Source organism: Bufo bufo, chromosome 2, assembly GCF_905171765.1.
Source record: "Bufo bufo chromosome 2, aBufBuf1.1, whole genome shotgun sequence".
In the NCBI taxonomy this organism is placed as follows: domain Eukaryota; kingdom Metazoa; phylum Chordata; class Amphibia; order Anura; family Bufonidae; genus Bufo; species Bufo bufo.
In genome coordinates this window covers 143785753-143803220 of record NC_053390.1, presented here as the reverse complement: position 1 = coordinate 143803220, position 17468 = coordinate 143785753, and the positions used below count along the sequence as shown (strand labels likewise).

The following is a 17468-nucleotide window of genomic DNA, read 5'->3' as shown; positions in this document are numbered from 1 at the left end:
TCCTCCAGACGCAGAGGATGTCCCCTCATTAAAGTACAGCAATAGTAATACTTATACTCACCTCTGAAACCAAATGCTAATACGATTACTGGTACACATCGGGGACTGAATATCTGTTTCAACAAAGGAGGAAAATTGTTCTTAATATCCAGAAATAAAGGTTTGTTCTCGATTGCAAACTTTAATAATATGATATCTCCTCCTGCAACCGTGGCCAGAGAGCTCTGCAAATCACTGGCAAACGTATCCTAGAAAAGAGCATATAGTTTATAAAATTATTAAAATGCTTCCTATATGTATAATTCTTGTGTCCTTACATGGTAAAAAGTTTACTCTATAATGTAGTACATTCAGAAAACCTATAATTATTACAGATAACACAATGAACTTTTGTACAGGGGTGCAGAGGTAGCAATTGCACAAGGCCCAGTTGCAGAACTTAATGCCAATTTGCCACATTAGAAGATATCAGTTTTATTAATGGCTCATGGTAGGTGGTGGTCCTGTTACAGGTTTTGCATTGAGATCCAGACATTTCATGTTTTGCTTCTGGCTGACGGCTAAGTCCTGTAAGTCCTGTATAGACAGATCAGGAGCAAAAAATACTGTTAGAGGCAAAGAGGGGGCTGGCAGGGGGAACATGTCTCAGCCTTGGGGTGAATAGATACCAAGGCAACTATGTGGTTACACATTGTGTGTATGGCAGTGTATTTTATAAGCAATCAAGCTCATAGATGTTTAAGTCCCCAAGTGAGACTAAAATAGAAAGTTTGCAATAAAAAAGGGCAGGGATTGTTGTGTGGCTAGGGCAATTCTCTGGGAATTCAGTGGCTGCCATAAAAGCGCTCGATCCCAACTCCCAAATCATTATACAATTTTTTAGAAAGCCAGTTTTACCTATTAGTATATTTTTTTTGTGTGTTTGGAAACCGGAGTACCCGGAGGAAACCCATGCAAACATGTGCAGAACGTTGTTGTCCCTGGTCAGATTCAGTCCCAGCACCCCAGTGCTGCAAAGCACCAGTGCTAACCACTGAGCCGCCCTGAAAAGAAAACATACCAATCTTTTCCCCATAAAATGATTTATGTGAAAAAAAGAAAAATAGAAAAAAGTGCACATAACTGGTGTCACAGTGAACTGTGTCATGTTCCTGTGACCCTGTATATATCTGGTCAATGTGCTTCTATTAGGCAGTGTGTGCTGTCTTAGATATTGGAGGTTGTAGTGATGGTCTTCACATTTCCCTGTTACCAGAGATTAGGTGTGCTGATGACCTCTGTGACCCTCGGGAAATGTTAGGTTTGGGATGTCAACACTTTTAAAGGGGTCTCAGGGGTCTGACCGTGCTTCAAAGCATTCCTCTCTGCAGGGGTAGTGAACACCGGCCCCTGCTAGTGAAAATACAGACAGGGGAGGGGGAATGTGTTTCTGGATACCTCTGAGACTGGGGGTAGTAGTTGGTTGTTGGGAGATGTGACAACAAACTGAGACGTTCTCTCCTCCTGGATTTGCCTGAATATGGGAACTTGGAATATCTGTAACTTTACCTGCAACTTCATGTGTGAACTCCAATAAACTGCTCATGGGTGTCTATTGCTCAGTGTCTATCTTCATCGGTTATGAGCCGATTTTGTGACAACTGGTATCACCACATCCGTTGTCCTGAACTATAAAATTATCACATTATTTATCCCGAGTGGTGGATTTAGCTAAAAAACAACAGATATATAACAAGAATTGCTCTTTTATGTTCATCTAGCATCCAAAAAGTTGATAAAAAGCAATCAAATGGTTGTAAAAAATTGTACTTAAAGAGGACCTTTCAACACTCCTGACATGCCTGTTTTAATAGCTTCATGTATTCCCCATGTAATAACAACTCTGGAATATCTATTCTTATGGCTCTATGTTGTGCATTTCCTGTACACTGCGTGCAGAATTATTAGGCAAATGAGTATTTTGACCACATCATCCTCTTTATGCATGTTGTCTTACTCCAAGCTGTATAGGCTCGAAAGCCTACTACCAATTAAGCATATTAGGTGATGTGCATCTCTGTAATGAGAAGGGGTGTGGTCTAATGACATCAACACCCTATATCAGGTGTGCATAATTATTAGGCAACTTCCTTTCCTTTGGCTAAATGGGTCAAAAGAAGGACTTGACAGGCTCAGAAAAGTCAAAAATAGTGAGATATCTTGCAGAGGGATGCAGCACTCTTAAAATTGCAAAGCTTCTGAAGCGTGATCATCGAGCAATCAAGCGTTTCATTCCAAATAGTCAACAGGGTCGCAAGAAGCGTGTGGAAAAACCAAGGAGCAAAATAACTGCCCATGAACTGAGAAAAGTCAAGCGTGCAGCTGCCAAGATGCCACTTGCCACCAGTTTGGCCATATTTCAGAGCTGCAACATCACTAGAGTGCCCAAAAGCACAAGGTGTGCAATACTCAGAGACATGGCCAAGGTAAGAAAGGCTGAAAGACGACCACCACTGAACAAGACACACAAGCTGAAACGTCAAGACTGGGCCAAGAAATATCTCAAGACTGATTTTTCTAAGGTTTTATGGACTGATGAAATGAGAGTGAGTCTTGATGGGCCAGATGGATGGGCCCGTGGCTGGATTGGTAAAGGGCAGAGAGCTCCAGTCCGACTCAGACGCCAGCAAGGTGGAGGTGGAGTACTGGTTTGGGCTGGTATCATCAAAGATGAGCTTGTGGGGCCTTTTCGGGTTGAGGATGGAGTCAAGCTCAACTCCCAGTCCTACTGCCAGTTTCTGGAAGACACCTTCTTCAAGCAGTGGTACAGGAAGAAGTCTGCATCCTTCAAGAAAAACATGATTTTCATGCAGGACAATGCTCCATCACACGCGTCCAAGTACTCCACAGCGTGGCTGGCAAGAAAGGGTATAAAAGAAGAAAATCTAATGACATGGCCTCCTTGTTCACCTGATCTGAACCCCATTGAGAACCTGTGGTCCATCATCAAATGTGAGATTCACAAGGAGGGAAAACAGTACACCTCTCTGAACAGTGTCTGGGAGGCTGTGGTTGCTGCTGCACGCAATGTTGATGGTGAACAGATCAAAACACTGACAGAATCCATGGATGGCAGGCTTTTGAGTGTCCTTGCAAAGAAAGGTGGCTATATTGGTCACTGATTTGTTTTTGTTTTGTTTTTGAATGTCAGAAAAGTATATTTGTGAATGTTGAGATGTTATATTGGTTTCACTGGTAAAAATAAATAATTGAAATGGGTATATATTTGTTTTTTGTTAAGTTGCCTAATAATTATGCACAGTAATAGTCACCTGCACACACAGATATCCCCCTAAAATAGCTAAAACTAAAAACAAACTAAAAACTACTTCCAAAAATATTCAGCTTTGATATTAATGAGTTTTTTGGGTTCATTGAGAACATGGTTGTTGTTCAATAATAAAATTAATCCTCAAAAATACAACTTGCCTAATAATTCTGCACTCCCTGTATTATTTCTACTAAAAGTTATGAATGAATTGCTAGCAGTCTGCAGTAAGGGTACAGAGGGGAGGTAACCAGTTGAGGGTGTGTACCGTCACAGACTCACGCTATCCAATCAGTGCTGCCATTTTCAGACTGTGCAGGTACACACCCCCAACTGGTTACATAGTTACATAGTTAATACGGTTGAAAAAAGACATACGTCCATCAAGTTCAACCAAGGGATAGGTGGGGACGCGAATCCCAGAAGGAAGTGAGACTCAGATTTCTACACGTTTTCATAAGCATTAATGTTTTTTACTTTTAAGAATTTGTCTAAACCCTTTTTGAAACTGTCCACTGTTCCTGCTGTTACCACGTCCTGAGGAAGTCTATTCCACAGATTCACAGTTCTCACTGTAAAGAAGCTTTGACTCATCTGGAGACTGAACTTTTTCTTCCTCAGTCTGAGGCAGTGCCCCCTTGTCTTTTGAGCACATTTTACATGGAACAGCTTTTCACCATATTTTTTGTATGGCCCATTTATACACTTGTATAGGTTAATCATGTCCCCCCTTAGACGTCTCTTCTCAAGACTAAATAAATTCAATTCTTTTAATCTTTCTTCATAACTAAGACCCTCCATGTCCCTTATCATTTTAGTCGCTCTCCTCTGTACTTTTTCCAGCTGCAGTGCGTCCTTTCTATGTAATGGCGCCCAGAACTGAACTGCATATTCCAGATGAGGCCGCACCAGCGCTTTGTAAAGTGGTAGTATTACATCCCTGCACGGCGAGTCCATGCCTCGTTTAATGAATGACAATATCCTGGTGGTCCTAGAAGAAGCTGATTGACATTGTATGCTGTAATTTAATCTACCATCCACAAGGACACCGAAATCCTTCTTCATAAGTGACTCTCCCAGTGCTACATCGCCTAGGACATATGAAGCACGGAGATTATTATTGCCAAGATGCATAACTTTACATTTGTCCACATTGAACCTCATTTGCCAAGTTGATGCCCAATCACTCAGAGTGTTCAAGTCAGCTTGTAGTGTGTGGACATCTTCCATAGACTGTACAGTTCTACATAGCTTAGTGTCATCTGCAAAAATAGATATGGTGCTACTAATCCCATCCTCAAAATCATTAATAAATAAACTAAATAATAAAGGGCCCAGCCCTGAACCTTGGGGTACACCACTTATAACCTGGGACCATTCTGATTAGGAATCATTGACCACAACTCTCTGGACACGGTCCTTCAGCCAGTTTTCAATCCAATTGAAAACTATACTTTCCAAGCCAATAACCTTACTTCACTTATTAAGCGTCTATGAGGGACAGTATCAAAAGCCTCTGTACCCTTACTTCAGACTGCTAGCACTTCAGTCATAACTTTGAGTACAAATAATAAAGCAATGGTACAACATAGACCCATAAGACTAAATGTTCCAGAATTGTTATTACATGGGGAATGCATGAAGCTATTAAAACAGGTATGTCAAGAGTGATGAAAGGTCCTCTTTAACCCATCCTGCTAAAAACATGCCCTCAAACAGCTCCACTGATAGAAAAATAAAACCAGAAAATAACCAATGCTTGGTCTTTAAAGAGGTTGTCCGGTTTCTGATACTGATAACCTAATTGCTGTCGGCATTGCAGCGGCAAACAAGTGTAACTACAGCTCCTCCGTCTCAATCTGATATTGATGAACTATCCTGAGAATAGGTTATCAGTATCCAGTTCCGTATCTATAGTGGTTGCAGCGGTCGCAATTGCAACTGTGCCCCTAATCCAAGGGGGCCCACAGGGGGCCAGTAGTGCACTGCCACTAGTCTGCAAAAGGCAGGGGATGGTGAGTGAAGTGCTGTACTCACCTATCTTCCCTGGTCCAGCGTTGCACTGTCCTGAAGCATACAGCGACAGGTGACAGCATAGCGGGGGCCCAGAGAAGATCAGGGAGCAGGACTGCAGGAAAGGACGCCAGACCTGGAGAATGGCGGCGGAGCAGAAGAGATAAGTTAATTTATTTAAATTAAGGTCTAATCTGAGGTCTGATGGGGGTCCGATGTGGAGGTGTGATGGGGGTCTGACATGGAGGTCTGGTCTGAGATCTGATATGGAGGGGGGGTCTGACATGGAGTCCTGATCTGAGGTCTGAGGCAGGGATCTGACATGGAGGTCTAAAGAGCGTGTGATCTGAGGTTTGATATGTGAGGGGTCTGACATGTAGGTCTAAAGGGGGTCTGATATGGGGGGTCTGACATGGAGATCTAATGGGGGTCAGATCTGAGGTCTGATACTGGGCTCTGATCTGAGGTCTGATATTGAGGTCTGACATGGAGGTCTAATGGGGTCTGATCTGAGGTCTGATATGGGGGGTCTAATATGAAGGTCTCATGGGTGTCTCATCTGAGGTTTGATCTGATATGGGGGTCTGATTTGAAGTCTGATATGGAAGGGGGTCTCACATGGAGGCCAAATCTGAGGTCTGATGTGGGCGTCTGACATGGAGGTCTAAAGGGGGTCTGATATGGGGGGTCTGACATGGAGATTTAATGGGGGTCTGATCTGAGGTCTGATACTGGGCTCTGACCTGAGGTCTGATATTGAGGTCTGACATGGAGGTCTAATGGGGGTCTGATCTGAGGTCTGATATGGGGGGTCTAATATGAAGGTCTCATGGGGGTCTCATCTGAGGTTTGATCTGATATGGGGGTCTGATTTGAAGCCTGATATGATAGTCTGATTTTATATAGGGTTGTGATCTGAAGATCTGATATGGGTCTAATTTGAGGTCTGATATGGGGGTATGATTTGAGGTCCATCATCCACCTTTGCCTCCCACTAGTTTTGCTCAAAAGCAACACTGGTGAAACATTATAGTCAGGTGTATAGTTTGGTGCAGGGTAGGCATATGTTGGAGCAGAGGAAGCATAAACAAGCCCCCCCCCCCCCCCACACACACACACACCTTAGCCAAGGTCTTTAAATACAGGATTAGTGTAGGGTACTGAATCTTTTGGCCTAGGTGGAAAAATCCTAGTTATGCTTCTGATTAGTTAAAGGGATTGTCCCCTGAGGATAGGGCATGCTCATAACTCAAGAACAGGACCACGTTGTGTGCTGTACTGAATGGAACCAGGATGCACATAAGCAGCTCTCTCCACTCACTGCTATGGGGCTTCTGAAAGTAGGTATAAGAGAGAGAGAGAGAGAAAGTATGAGGGTCAGACGGATCTATTGGAAAGGATTCCACTAGGTCTGAAAGACTTGAGGCGCCTCGGGTTTGTAGGAGTGGGGTGGAAAGGAGGTAGGGTGCTAGATACTAGAGGCTGCTCTGGGTTTAGTCAGGTCGACAAGGGTGTCTGCCTGTAAAGGATATGGTAGTGTGCCAAAATAGGGGGACTGGTGGGTGATAATACCCTCCAGGTCTCACCTATTCTTGAATAAACCCTTTTGGGCGCCAATAGTAGTCGGTCGATGCTTCTAGGGTAAATATATATATATATATATATATATATACACATATATAAAATCTGCATAAAAGATCAAAAAGATTGTACACATACAGTACAGACCAAAAGTTTGGACACACCTTCTCATTCAAAGAGTTTTCTTTATTTTCATGACTATGAAAATTGTAGATTCACACTGAAGGCATCAAAACTATGAATTAACACATGTGGAATTATATACATAACAAACAAGTGTGAAACAACTGAAAATATATCATATTCTAGGTTCTTCAAAGTAGCCACCTTTTGCTTTGATTACTGCTTTGCACACTCTTGGCATTCTCTTGATGAGCTTCAAGAGGTAGTCACCTGAAATGGTTTTCACTTCACAGTTGTGCCCTGTCAGGTTTAATAAGTGGGATTTCTTGCCTTAAAATGGGGTTGAGACCATTAGTTGCGTTGAGGAGAAGTCAGGTGGATACACAGCTGATAGTCCTACTAAATAGACTGTTAGAATTTGTATTATGGCAAGAAAAAAGCAGCTAAGTAAAGAAAAACGAGTGGCCATCATTACTTTAAGAAATGAAGGTCAGTCAGTCAGCCGAAAAATTGGGAAAACTTTGAAAGTAAGGACTATTTGACCATGAAGGGGAGTGATGGGGTGCTGCGCCAGATGACCTGGCCTCCACAGTCACCGGACCTGAACCCAATCGAGATGGTTTGGGGTGAGCTGGACCGCAGAGTGAAGGCAAAAGGGCCAACAAGTGCTAAGCATCTCTGGGAACTCCTTCAAGACTGTTGGAAGACCATTTCAGGGGACTACCTCTTGAAGCTCATCAAGAGAATGCCAAGAGTGTGCAAAGCAGTAATCAAAGCAAAAGGTGGCTACTTTGAAGAACCTAGAATATGACATATTTTCAGTTGTTTCACACTTGTTTGTTATGTATATAATTCCACATGTGTTAATTCATAGTTTTGATGCCTTCATAGTGATGAAAATAAAGAAAACTCTTTGAATGAGAAAGTGTGTCCAAACTTTTGGTCTGTACGGTATATAAAATATAAAATCTGCAAAAAAGATTAAAAGATTGTACACATGGATAGGATCACTGCATATCGTCTCGAGTGCCTGAGAGACTGTGTTCTGCAGTGTCGTACACGATATAGTGGGGTACAGTTGGGCAAATCAATAAGCAAATGCTCCTGATGAAGGGACGTGCCTGTCCCGAAACGCGTTGAGCCGGATTTATATGTACATGCAATAAAGACCTTTGAAGAGAAGCACCCGTGTGATTGGCTGCCTTCATCCGTTAAAACTCTAGAAGCGATCCAGGCTGGGGGGGTGTTCGGTTTACAGGTGTATTATGCTTATCCTGGTAAACCGCCCCCCTCGTGAAGTGAGTAAATGAACCCACGATACCACTTTATTTAAATATATGTATTGGTATCCTTTTATACAGATTTTACTTATTGATTTGCCCAACTGTACCACACTATATCATGTACGACACTGCAGAACACGGTCTCTCAGGCACTCGAGATGATATGCAGTGATCCTATCCATGTGTACAATCTTTTAATGTTTTTTGCAGATTTTATGTATGTGTACAATCTTTTTGATCTTTTATGCAGATTTTATATATGTGTATATATATTTTTTTATCCTACACATCGATATATATATTTTTATCCTACACATCGATATCTCTATACACTTCCCTACATCCTTTATTTCACTTTTTTGAAAATATAATGCTGATGCTAAACCTATTACACACCTAAGTATCGACCGGCTTCTGAAAGTAGCCAAGCAAGTGTGCTCAGCTATTTTTGGAAGTACCATAGCAGTGAATGGAGAGAGCTCCACATGCACCACCTGATCTCCATTCACTGCAACCTGCAATAGAGTCCAGTTCTTGAGATAGCAGGGGGTACCAGAGGTGGGATATATCCTGTAGAGATATGCCATAAATGACCAGATGGGTATTTCCATTTAATTTTCATAATTTTTTCTATAATAATGTACATAGCATCAGTAGGATTCTGTTAATGGACCAGCAGTCACAGGTCTTAATAAAACACACTAAATTTCTTTAGAGATGAACTAGAGAGGCACTTTAAATAATAAATAAATCCATTAGGTTGCTGCCCATCAAAACACTCCTTCTAAAAGGTTTCTTAAGTTCCTCTACTAATATCATGTCAATTGAGGAAAGCTTAGCATAAAATCAGATATTCATACTTGCACATGCTCCTTTTGTTACGGAAGGGCAACTCTCCCCACTTAAAGGGTTTTTCCAGGCTTTTAATATTGATGATCTATCCTCATGATAGGTCATCAATATCTGATCGGCAGGGGTGCCATACCAGCTGCATGAAGAGAAGGCACGCTCCATGCACACGTGCAGCAGCGAGTAGGAAGAGAGAAAGGTGACGGCACACGCGTATGATTTGTGCCTTCTCTTCATACAGCTGACCGGCGGGGCTGCCGGGTGTCGGACCCCCACCAATATGATATTGATGACCTATCCTGAGGATAGGTCATCATTATTAAAAGCCTGGAAAACCCCTTTAAAATGCATTCGGAAACTTTTCAGACCATTTCACTTTTTTCACATTTTGGTATGTTGCTGCCTTGTACTAAAAGTAACAAAAAAAAAATCACCCCCCCCCCCCCCCCCCCCATTCTGCATTCAATACCCCATAATAAAGGGAAAACAGAGCTTTTGAAATTTGTGCAGTATTTGTGCAGTATTTAGACTCTGGGGCCTCCCATTTCTCTTGCTCATTTTTAAGATGTTTCAACACCTTGATTAGAGTTCAACTGTAGTAAATTCAGTTGATTGTACATGATTTGGAAAGATACACCTCTGTCTATGGTATATAAGGCCTCACAGTTGACGGTGCAAGACAGAGCAAAAACTAAGCCCAGGGGTGATTCAGCTGCACAGGGGCCCAAAGAGGGAGGGGGCCCTTTCCAGTGCCAGCTGAGGTGTTAAGGAGTAATGTTATTTACATGGGGCTATGTGTTGGAGGGGCTGAAGGAGAGGATTTAAGCTATTTACATGGGACTGTATGTTACAGAAGACTGTAAGGAAGAGATGTTATTCACATGGGACTGTATCAAATAGAAGACTGGTGGGAGAGGACTGGTGTTATTTACATGGGACTGCATGGTATAGAAGACTGTAGGGAGAGGAGTGATGTTATTTAAATGGGACTGTATTATATAGAAGACTGTAGGGAGAGGACAGGCATTATAATTTATAGGGGCACTACAGAGAAGATTATAACTCCAGGGGGTATGGCAGGAGGCGTTATAATTATAGGGGGCACTGCAGGGAACATTATACATACTGTGGGCAGTGGTGGCGGGCATTACTACTGAGGGCTCCATAGTAATGCCTTATAGGTTCGCCTTATTTCTATTAGGGGTGCCTTAGTACTGAGGGTACTGTAGTGATACTATGGTGGTGGTGGTGGGGGCTTCCACTTAGCAGTGAGCCCGGTGACATCACCAGCACTAATGGACGGGTTTTAGCGCTGCCTTAGCCTGTAAAGCCACCCATCAGTGCCAGTGACGTCACCGGAAACACTGCTAGGGCTGTAAACAAAACAGCTTTTGCCCTATGTTTTACAGCGCAAGCCAAGGAAGTGCATCGGAGTATGAAATGTCAAAGGGGCTGATTGGGGGAAGAAGGGGATATTTATGGGTTCAGTTCTGAACCCGGACAACTGCTTTAACCCCTTAAGGGGATGGCCATATTTCACCTTAAGGACCAGGCCATTTTTTGCAAATCTGACCAGTGTCACTTTATGTGGTAATAACTTTAAAACGCTTTGACTTATCCAGGCCATTCTGAGATTGTTTTTTCGTCACATATTGTACTTCATGACACTGATAAAATGGAGTCAAAAAATTTCATTTTTATTTATAAATACCAAATTTACCAAAACTTTTGAAAAATTTGCAAATTTCCAAGTTTCAATTTCTCTACTTCTATAATACATAGTAATACCTACAAAAATAGTTATTACTTTACATTCCCCATATGTCTACTTCATGTTTGGATCATTTGGGGAATTACATGGCTTAGAAGTTTAGAAGCAAATCTTGAAATTTTCCAGAAATTCAAAAAACCACTTTTTAAGGACTAGTTCAGGTCTGAAGTCACTTTGTGAGGCTTACATAATAGAAACCACCCAAAAATGACCCCATTCTAGAAACTACACCCCTCAAGGTATTCAAAACTGACTTTACAAACTTTGTTTACCCTTTAGGTGTTCCACAAGAATTAATGGAAAATAGAGATAACTATGTCCCATTTGAAGCCCCCCTGATGCACCCCTAGAGTAGAAACTCCAAAACGTGACCCCATTTTAGAAACTACACCCCTCAAGGTATTCAAAACTGATTTTACAAACTGTGTTAACCCCTTAGGTGTTCCACAAGAATTGATGGAAAATAGAGATAACATTTTTAAAAAATTTACTTTTTTGGCAGATTTTCCATTTTATAATTTTTTTTCCAGTTACAAAGCAAGGGTTAACAGCCAATCAAAACTCAATATTTATGGCTCTGATTCTGTAGTTTACAGAAACACCCCATATGTGGTCGTAAAATGCTGTACAGGCACACGACAGGGTGCAGAAGGAAACGAATGCCATATGGTTTTCGGAAGGCAGATTTTGCTGAACTGTTTTCTTGACACCATGTCCCATTTGAAGCCCCCCTGATGCACCACTAGAGTAGAAACTCCCAAAAAGTGACCCCATTTTAGAAACTACGGGATAGGGTGGCAGTTTTGTTGGTACTATTTTAGGGTACATATGATTTTTGGTTGCTCTATATTACACTTTTTGTGAGGCAAGGTAACAAGAAATAGCTGTTTTGGCACCATTTTTATTTTTTGTTATTTACAACATTCATCTGACAGGTTAGATCATGTGGTATTTTTATAGATCAAGTTATTACGGACACGGCGATACCTAATATGTCAACTTTTTATTTATTTATGTAAGTTTTACACAATGATTTCATTTTTGAAACAAAAAAAATCATGTTTTAATGTCTCCATAGTCCGAGAGCCATATTTTTTTTCAGTTTTTGGGCGATTATCTTAGGTAGGGCCTCATTTTTTGCGGGATGAGATGACGGTTTGATTGGCAATATTTAAGGGTGCATATGACTTTTTGATCGCTTGCCATTGCACTTTTTTTGTGATGTATGGTGACAAAAAATTGCATTTTTTACATTATTTTTTTTTTACGGTGTTCACCTGAGGGGTTAGGTCATGTTATATTTTTATAGAGCATGTTATTACGGATGCGCCGATACCTAATATGTATACTTTTTTTTAATTTACTCAAGTTTTACACAATAACAGCTTTTTCAAAGCAAAAAAAATTATGTTTTAGGTTCTCCATATTCTGAGCCATATTTATTTTTATTTTTTGGGTGATTGTCTCAGGTAGGGGCTCATTTTTTGTGGGATGAGGTGACGGTTAGATTGGTACTATTTTGGTGGGCATACACCTTTTTGATCGCTTGCTGTTGTACTTTTAGTGATGTAAGGTGATCATGGTTTATTTAGCACAGTTTTTATTTTTTACGGTGTTCATCTGAGGGGTTAGGTCATGTGATATGTTTATAAAGCCGGTCGATACGGACGCGGCGATACTTAATTTGTCAACTTTTTTTTTCCCTATTTCCTACCAATTTTTTTTTTTACTTTATTTGGGGGAAATGACGTTTCTGTTTTGTTTTTACTTGAAACTTTTAATTTTTTGGGGGGAAAACATTATTTTTTCAACTTTTTTTTCGCTTTATTTTTTGTCCCACTTTGGGACTTCAACTTTTGGGGGTCTGATCCCCTTTACAATGCATTCCAATACTTCTGTATTGGAATGCATTGGCTGTATGAGTAATACAGTGTGTATTACTCATACAGCTTCCTGCCTGTGAGATCCAGGTGGCTGGATCTCACAGGCTGGTCACCTGAAGGCAGCGCCGATGCCTAAGGAAGGCATCGTGCTTCCTTCCATGCCATCGGGTCCCCATTACAGCCGCACGGGGACCCGATGGCACCTCCGATCACTGCCGCCTTAAGTACCAGGACATCAGGGCGTACCTGTACGCCCTGTGTCCTTAAGAGGTTAAAGGGCATCTGTCAGCAGTTTTGAACCTATGAAACTGGCTGACCTGTTACATGTGCACTTGGCAGCTGAAAACATCTGTGTTGGTCCCATGTCCATATGTGTCTGCATTGCTGAGAAAAATGATGTTTTAATTTATGCAAATGAGCCTCTAGGAGCAACACCTAGAGGGTCCGGTTTCTTTGCAACTTCCGCTCCCTGTCTACTTTGACAGGGTCTAGCAGTGAACATGTCATCACAACTGGCCATGGGTCAAAGTGCAGAGGGCACGGTACAAAGAGAGCAGAGCCTCTAGGAGTATTTAAAACGCCCCGTTTGCATATAATAAAACATAATTTTTCTCAGCAATGCGGGCATATATGAACATGGGACCAACACAGATGCATTCAGCTGCCAAGCACACATTGAACAGGCCAGCCCTTTAATTGTGCAAGCGTATGAGGGAGTCCTGAGGGATAGCTGAAGGCCTAGGGAGCATTTTACTGTCAGATATCTAAAAATTATGGACTTCAGTGGAGGGAGGAAGCCGGCACTAAAGTGCATAGGACAGCATAAAATCTAAATATGGCCCTGGCTCCACAGCAGCAGAAAAATGTAGTGTCAGACATCACACTGCTACTGTAAAGGAGGGGGGGGGGGGGGGGGGGGGGGGGGCAATATCTGGGCATAGCTACTGTGAAGGGGGCACATATCTGGACATAACTACTGTAAGAGGCACAAATCTTGACATAACTACTGTGAATGGGGCACATATTCGGACATAGCTACTGTGAAGGGGGCACATATCTGGGCATAACTACTGTGATGAGGGCACATATTTGGGCATAGCTACTGTGAAGGGGGCACATATCTGAGCTAAGCTACTGTGAAAGGGGCACATATCTGGGCAGAACTGCTGTGAAGGGGGCATCTCTGGGCATAACTACTTTGAAATGGGCACAGATCTGGGCATAACTGCTATGAAGTGGCACATATCTGGGCATACGTGATGTGAAGGGGGCACATATCTGGGCATAAGTGTTGTGAAGGGGGCACATATCTGGGCATAAGTGCTGTGAAGGGGGCACATCTGTGCATAGCTACTGTGAAGGGGACACAGTGTGGGCATTACTACTATGTGCAGGTACAAAGGAGGAATAATTACTATGTGGGGGCATTAAGGGGACTGGTTGTGTATAGTTATTCTTTGGGCAGAGTTACTACTTTCACACTAGCGTTCGGGGCTCCCCTTGTGAGCTCCGTTTGAAGGGTCTCACAAGCGGCCCCGAACGCATCCGTACTGCCCTAATGCATTCTGAGTGGATGCGGATCCGCTCAGAATGCATCAGTCTGGCAGCGTTCAGCCTCCGCTCCGCTCAGCAAGCGGACACCTGAACGCTGCTTGCAGCGTTCGGGTGTCCGCCTGTCCGTGCGGAGGCAAACGGATCCGTCCAGACTTACAATGTAAGTCAATGGGGACGGATCCGTTTGAAGTTGACACAGTAAGGCTCAATTGTCAAACGGATCCGTCCCCCATTGACTTTCAATGTAAAGTCTGGACGGATCCGTCTGAACTACTTTCACACTTAGAATTTTTTTTAAACTATAATGCAGACGGATCCGTTCTGAACGGATCCAAACATCTGCATTATAGGAGCGGATCCGTCTGTGCAGACATCAGACGGACCCGCTCTGAACGCAAGTGTGAAAGTAGCCTTAGAGGCGTGATCTAGTATGAAAAAAATATACATACATACTGTAAACATATTGACCCATATTAACAAGATGTTTTTTATTTGCACATATATGTTTATATTTGTATGTGTGGTTTGGGGGGCCCAGGTACATTCCTTGCACAGGGGACCTCTGCTGTTTGTGTCCACCCCTGACTAAGCCATTAGGAGGAAAGAACTGCCTGTAGAGCTAAGAGACAGGATTATGTGAAGGAGCAGATCTGGAGAAGGGTAGAAAAAAAAATTCTGCCGCACTGTAAGTTCCCAAGAGAATGGTGACCTCCACAATTCTTAAATGGAAAAAGTTTGGAACATCCAGGACTTTTCCTGGAGCTGGCTGCCCCCACCAAACTAAGTAACCTGGGGAGAATGGCCTTGGTAACAGAGGTGTCCAAGAACCCAATGATCGTTGTGCCTGAGCTCCAAATATCCTGTGTGCAAACGGGAGAATATTCCAGGTCAACCATTACTGCAGTACTCCATCAATCCGGGCTTTATGACAGAGTGGTCAGAAAGAAGCCTCTCCTCAGTAAAAGACACATGAAAGCCCACCTGTGGCTTGCAAAAAAATCACCTAAGGGGCTCTAGGACTGTGAGAAACAAGATTCAATGGTCTGATAAAACCAATATTGAACTTTTCTGGTATCATCAACTACTGTAATCCAGAAAGTGGTGACACCAATGAGACAACCATTGCAAAAAAAACCCATACAATACAGTATTACACATTATCACAATTTCATATAACAGACACATTAACATGGTAACAGTGATTTATATGGCAAAATTTTGCAGAGCAACTTTGTTAGGAGGCAAGTGTAGGCTACTTGAAGTTCACCCTCCCCCTGACGTGAATTGCAGCATTCTTCTCACTGCTCCACTCTGTAGAAAACATTTTCTGCAAATATGTACTCAGTGCCTAGCTTTTTTCTGCTGTCATTACAGGCTGACTGTTGAAATGAAGAGTTGGCTATGTACTTAGAAAGTGTACAATGAAACCTTTATATGAAAATGTGGTTAAAGAAGTAGGCATGGGTTTAGCTGTGTATTACAATTATCAAGTATGCTACAGGACATTTCTGTGAAGGACAAGGACAATGTGCCCATACACTTTTATTATCAGGTCACGGACAACATTACAGACATATATGAAAAGGCAACAAGAAACTTAGATATAAAGATAGTGAATTCTCCCCCCTGCCAGGCTAAGGGCTTTTTCACACTTGCGTTGTTGGGATCCGGCATGCACTTCCGTTGCCGGAGGTGCCCGCCGGATCCGGAAAAACGCAAGTGTACTGAAAGCATTTGAAGACGGAACCGTCTTCCAAATGCTTTCAGTGTTACTATGGCACCCAGGACGCTATTAAAGTCCTGGTTGCCATAGTAGTAGTGGGGAGCGGGGGAGCGGTATACTTACAGTCCGTGCAGCTCCCGGGGCGCTCCAGAATGACGTCAGAGCGCCCCATGCGCATGGATGACGTGATCCATGTGATCATGTGATCCATGCGCTTGGGGCGCCCTGACGTCACTCTGGAGCGCCCGGGGAGCCGCACGGACGGTAAGTATACTGCTCCCCCGCTCCCCACTGCACTTTACCATGGCTGCCAGGACTTTAGCGTCCCGGCAGCCATGGTAACCATTCAGAAAAAGCTAAATGTCGGCTCCGGCAATGCGCCGAAACGACGTTTAGCTTAAGGCCGGATCCGGATCAATGCCTTCCAATGGGCATTAATTCCGGATCCGGCCTTGCGGCAAGTGTTCCGGATTTTTGGCCGGAGCAAAAAGCGCAGCATGCTGCGGTATTTTCTCCGGCCAAAAAACGTTCCGTTCCGGAACTGAAGACATCCTGATGCATCCTGAACGGATTTCTCTCCATTCAGAATGCATTAGGATAATCCTGATCAGGATTCTTCCGGCATAGAGCCCCGACGACGGAACTCTATGCCGGAAGACAATAACGCAGGTGTGAAAGAGCCCTAAAGTGTTAGGGGCGACTCATGGGAAACTCCAGACAACCAGACTGCTTATCCAATACACTGACAATAATTATCTAACAAAGCCCAAGATCAGATATGGTTTGTGTTGTGTACACAGACCTCATAGAGTCCCATACCAAAACACCGTCAAACACTTCTAGACAACACAGATTGCAAAGTGTGACTCCTCAGATTTCTGAAGAATTTACCATTTTTTTTTATTAAATGAGTTTTCCAAGAGTTTTTACTGATGAACTATCCTCTGGATAGGTCATCAGTATCTGATCGTGGGAGTCTGACACATGGGACCCCTGCTGATCAGTTGTTTGACAAGGCACTGATGTGTGCAGTAGCCCTACAGCCTTCTATCAGCTCACCAAGCACAGCACCCTACATTGTACAGTGGTTGTGCTTGGCATCGCAGCTCAGCCACATTCACTTAATTTGGGCAGAGCTACGCCTAGCCCATGTGACCAATGAATTTGATGTCACATGGCCTAGGCACAGTTGGAAATGACAACGGTGTTACTGTGAGGGCTGCTACAGCTGACCGTCGGGGGTACTGGGTAATACTGTTGATGCCTTTAAGTAAAAGAATTATTAATAAAAAAATTGTAATAAAAAGTCACCCTCCACCTCACCCACAATCTTCTAAGTTGGAAAAAATATAAAATAAATATAGCACTGGCAGTTTTTCCT

At 42.8% G+C, this 17468-nt stretch overlaps 1 protein-coding gene across 1 annotated transcript in view; it reads right to left on the bottom strand.

Moving 5' to 3' along the window:
• The window catches only part of RHOBTB3 (Rho related BTB domain containing 3), a 110147-nt gene that overhangs the window by 73525 nt on the left and 19154 nt on the right, over positions 1-17468 (bottom strand). The window contains exon 3 of the mRNA XM_040421554.1: positions 62-248. Coding sequence (XP_040277488.1) covers positions 62-248 — 187 coding nt within the window. The remainder of the gene's footprint in view (positions 1-61; positions 249-17468) is intronic.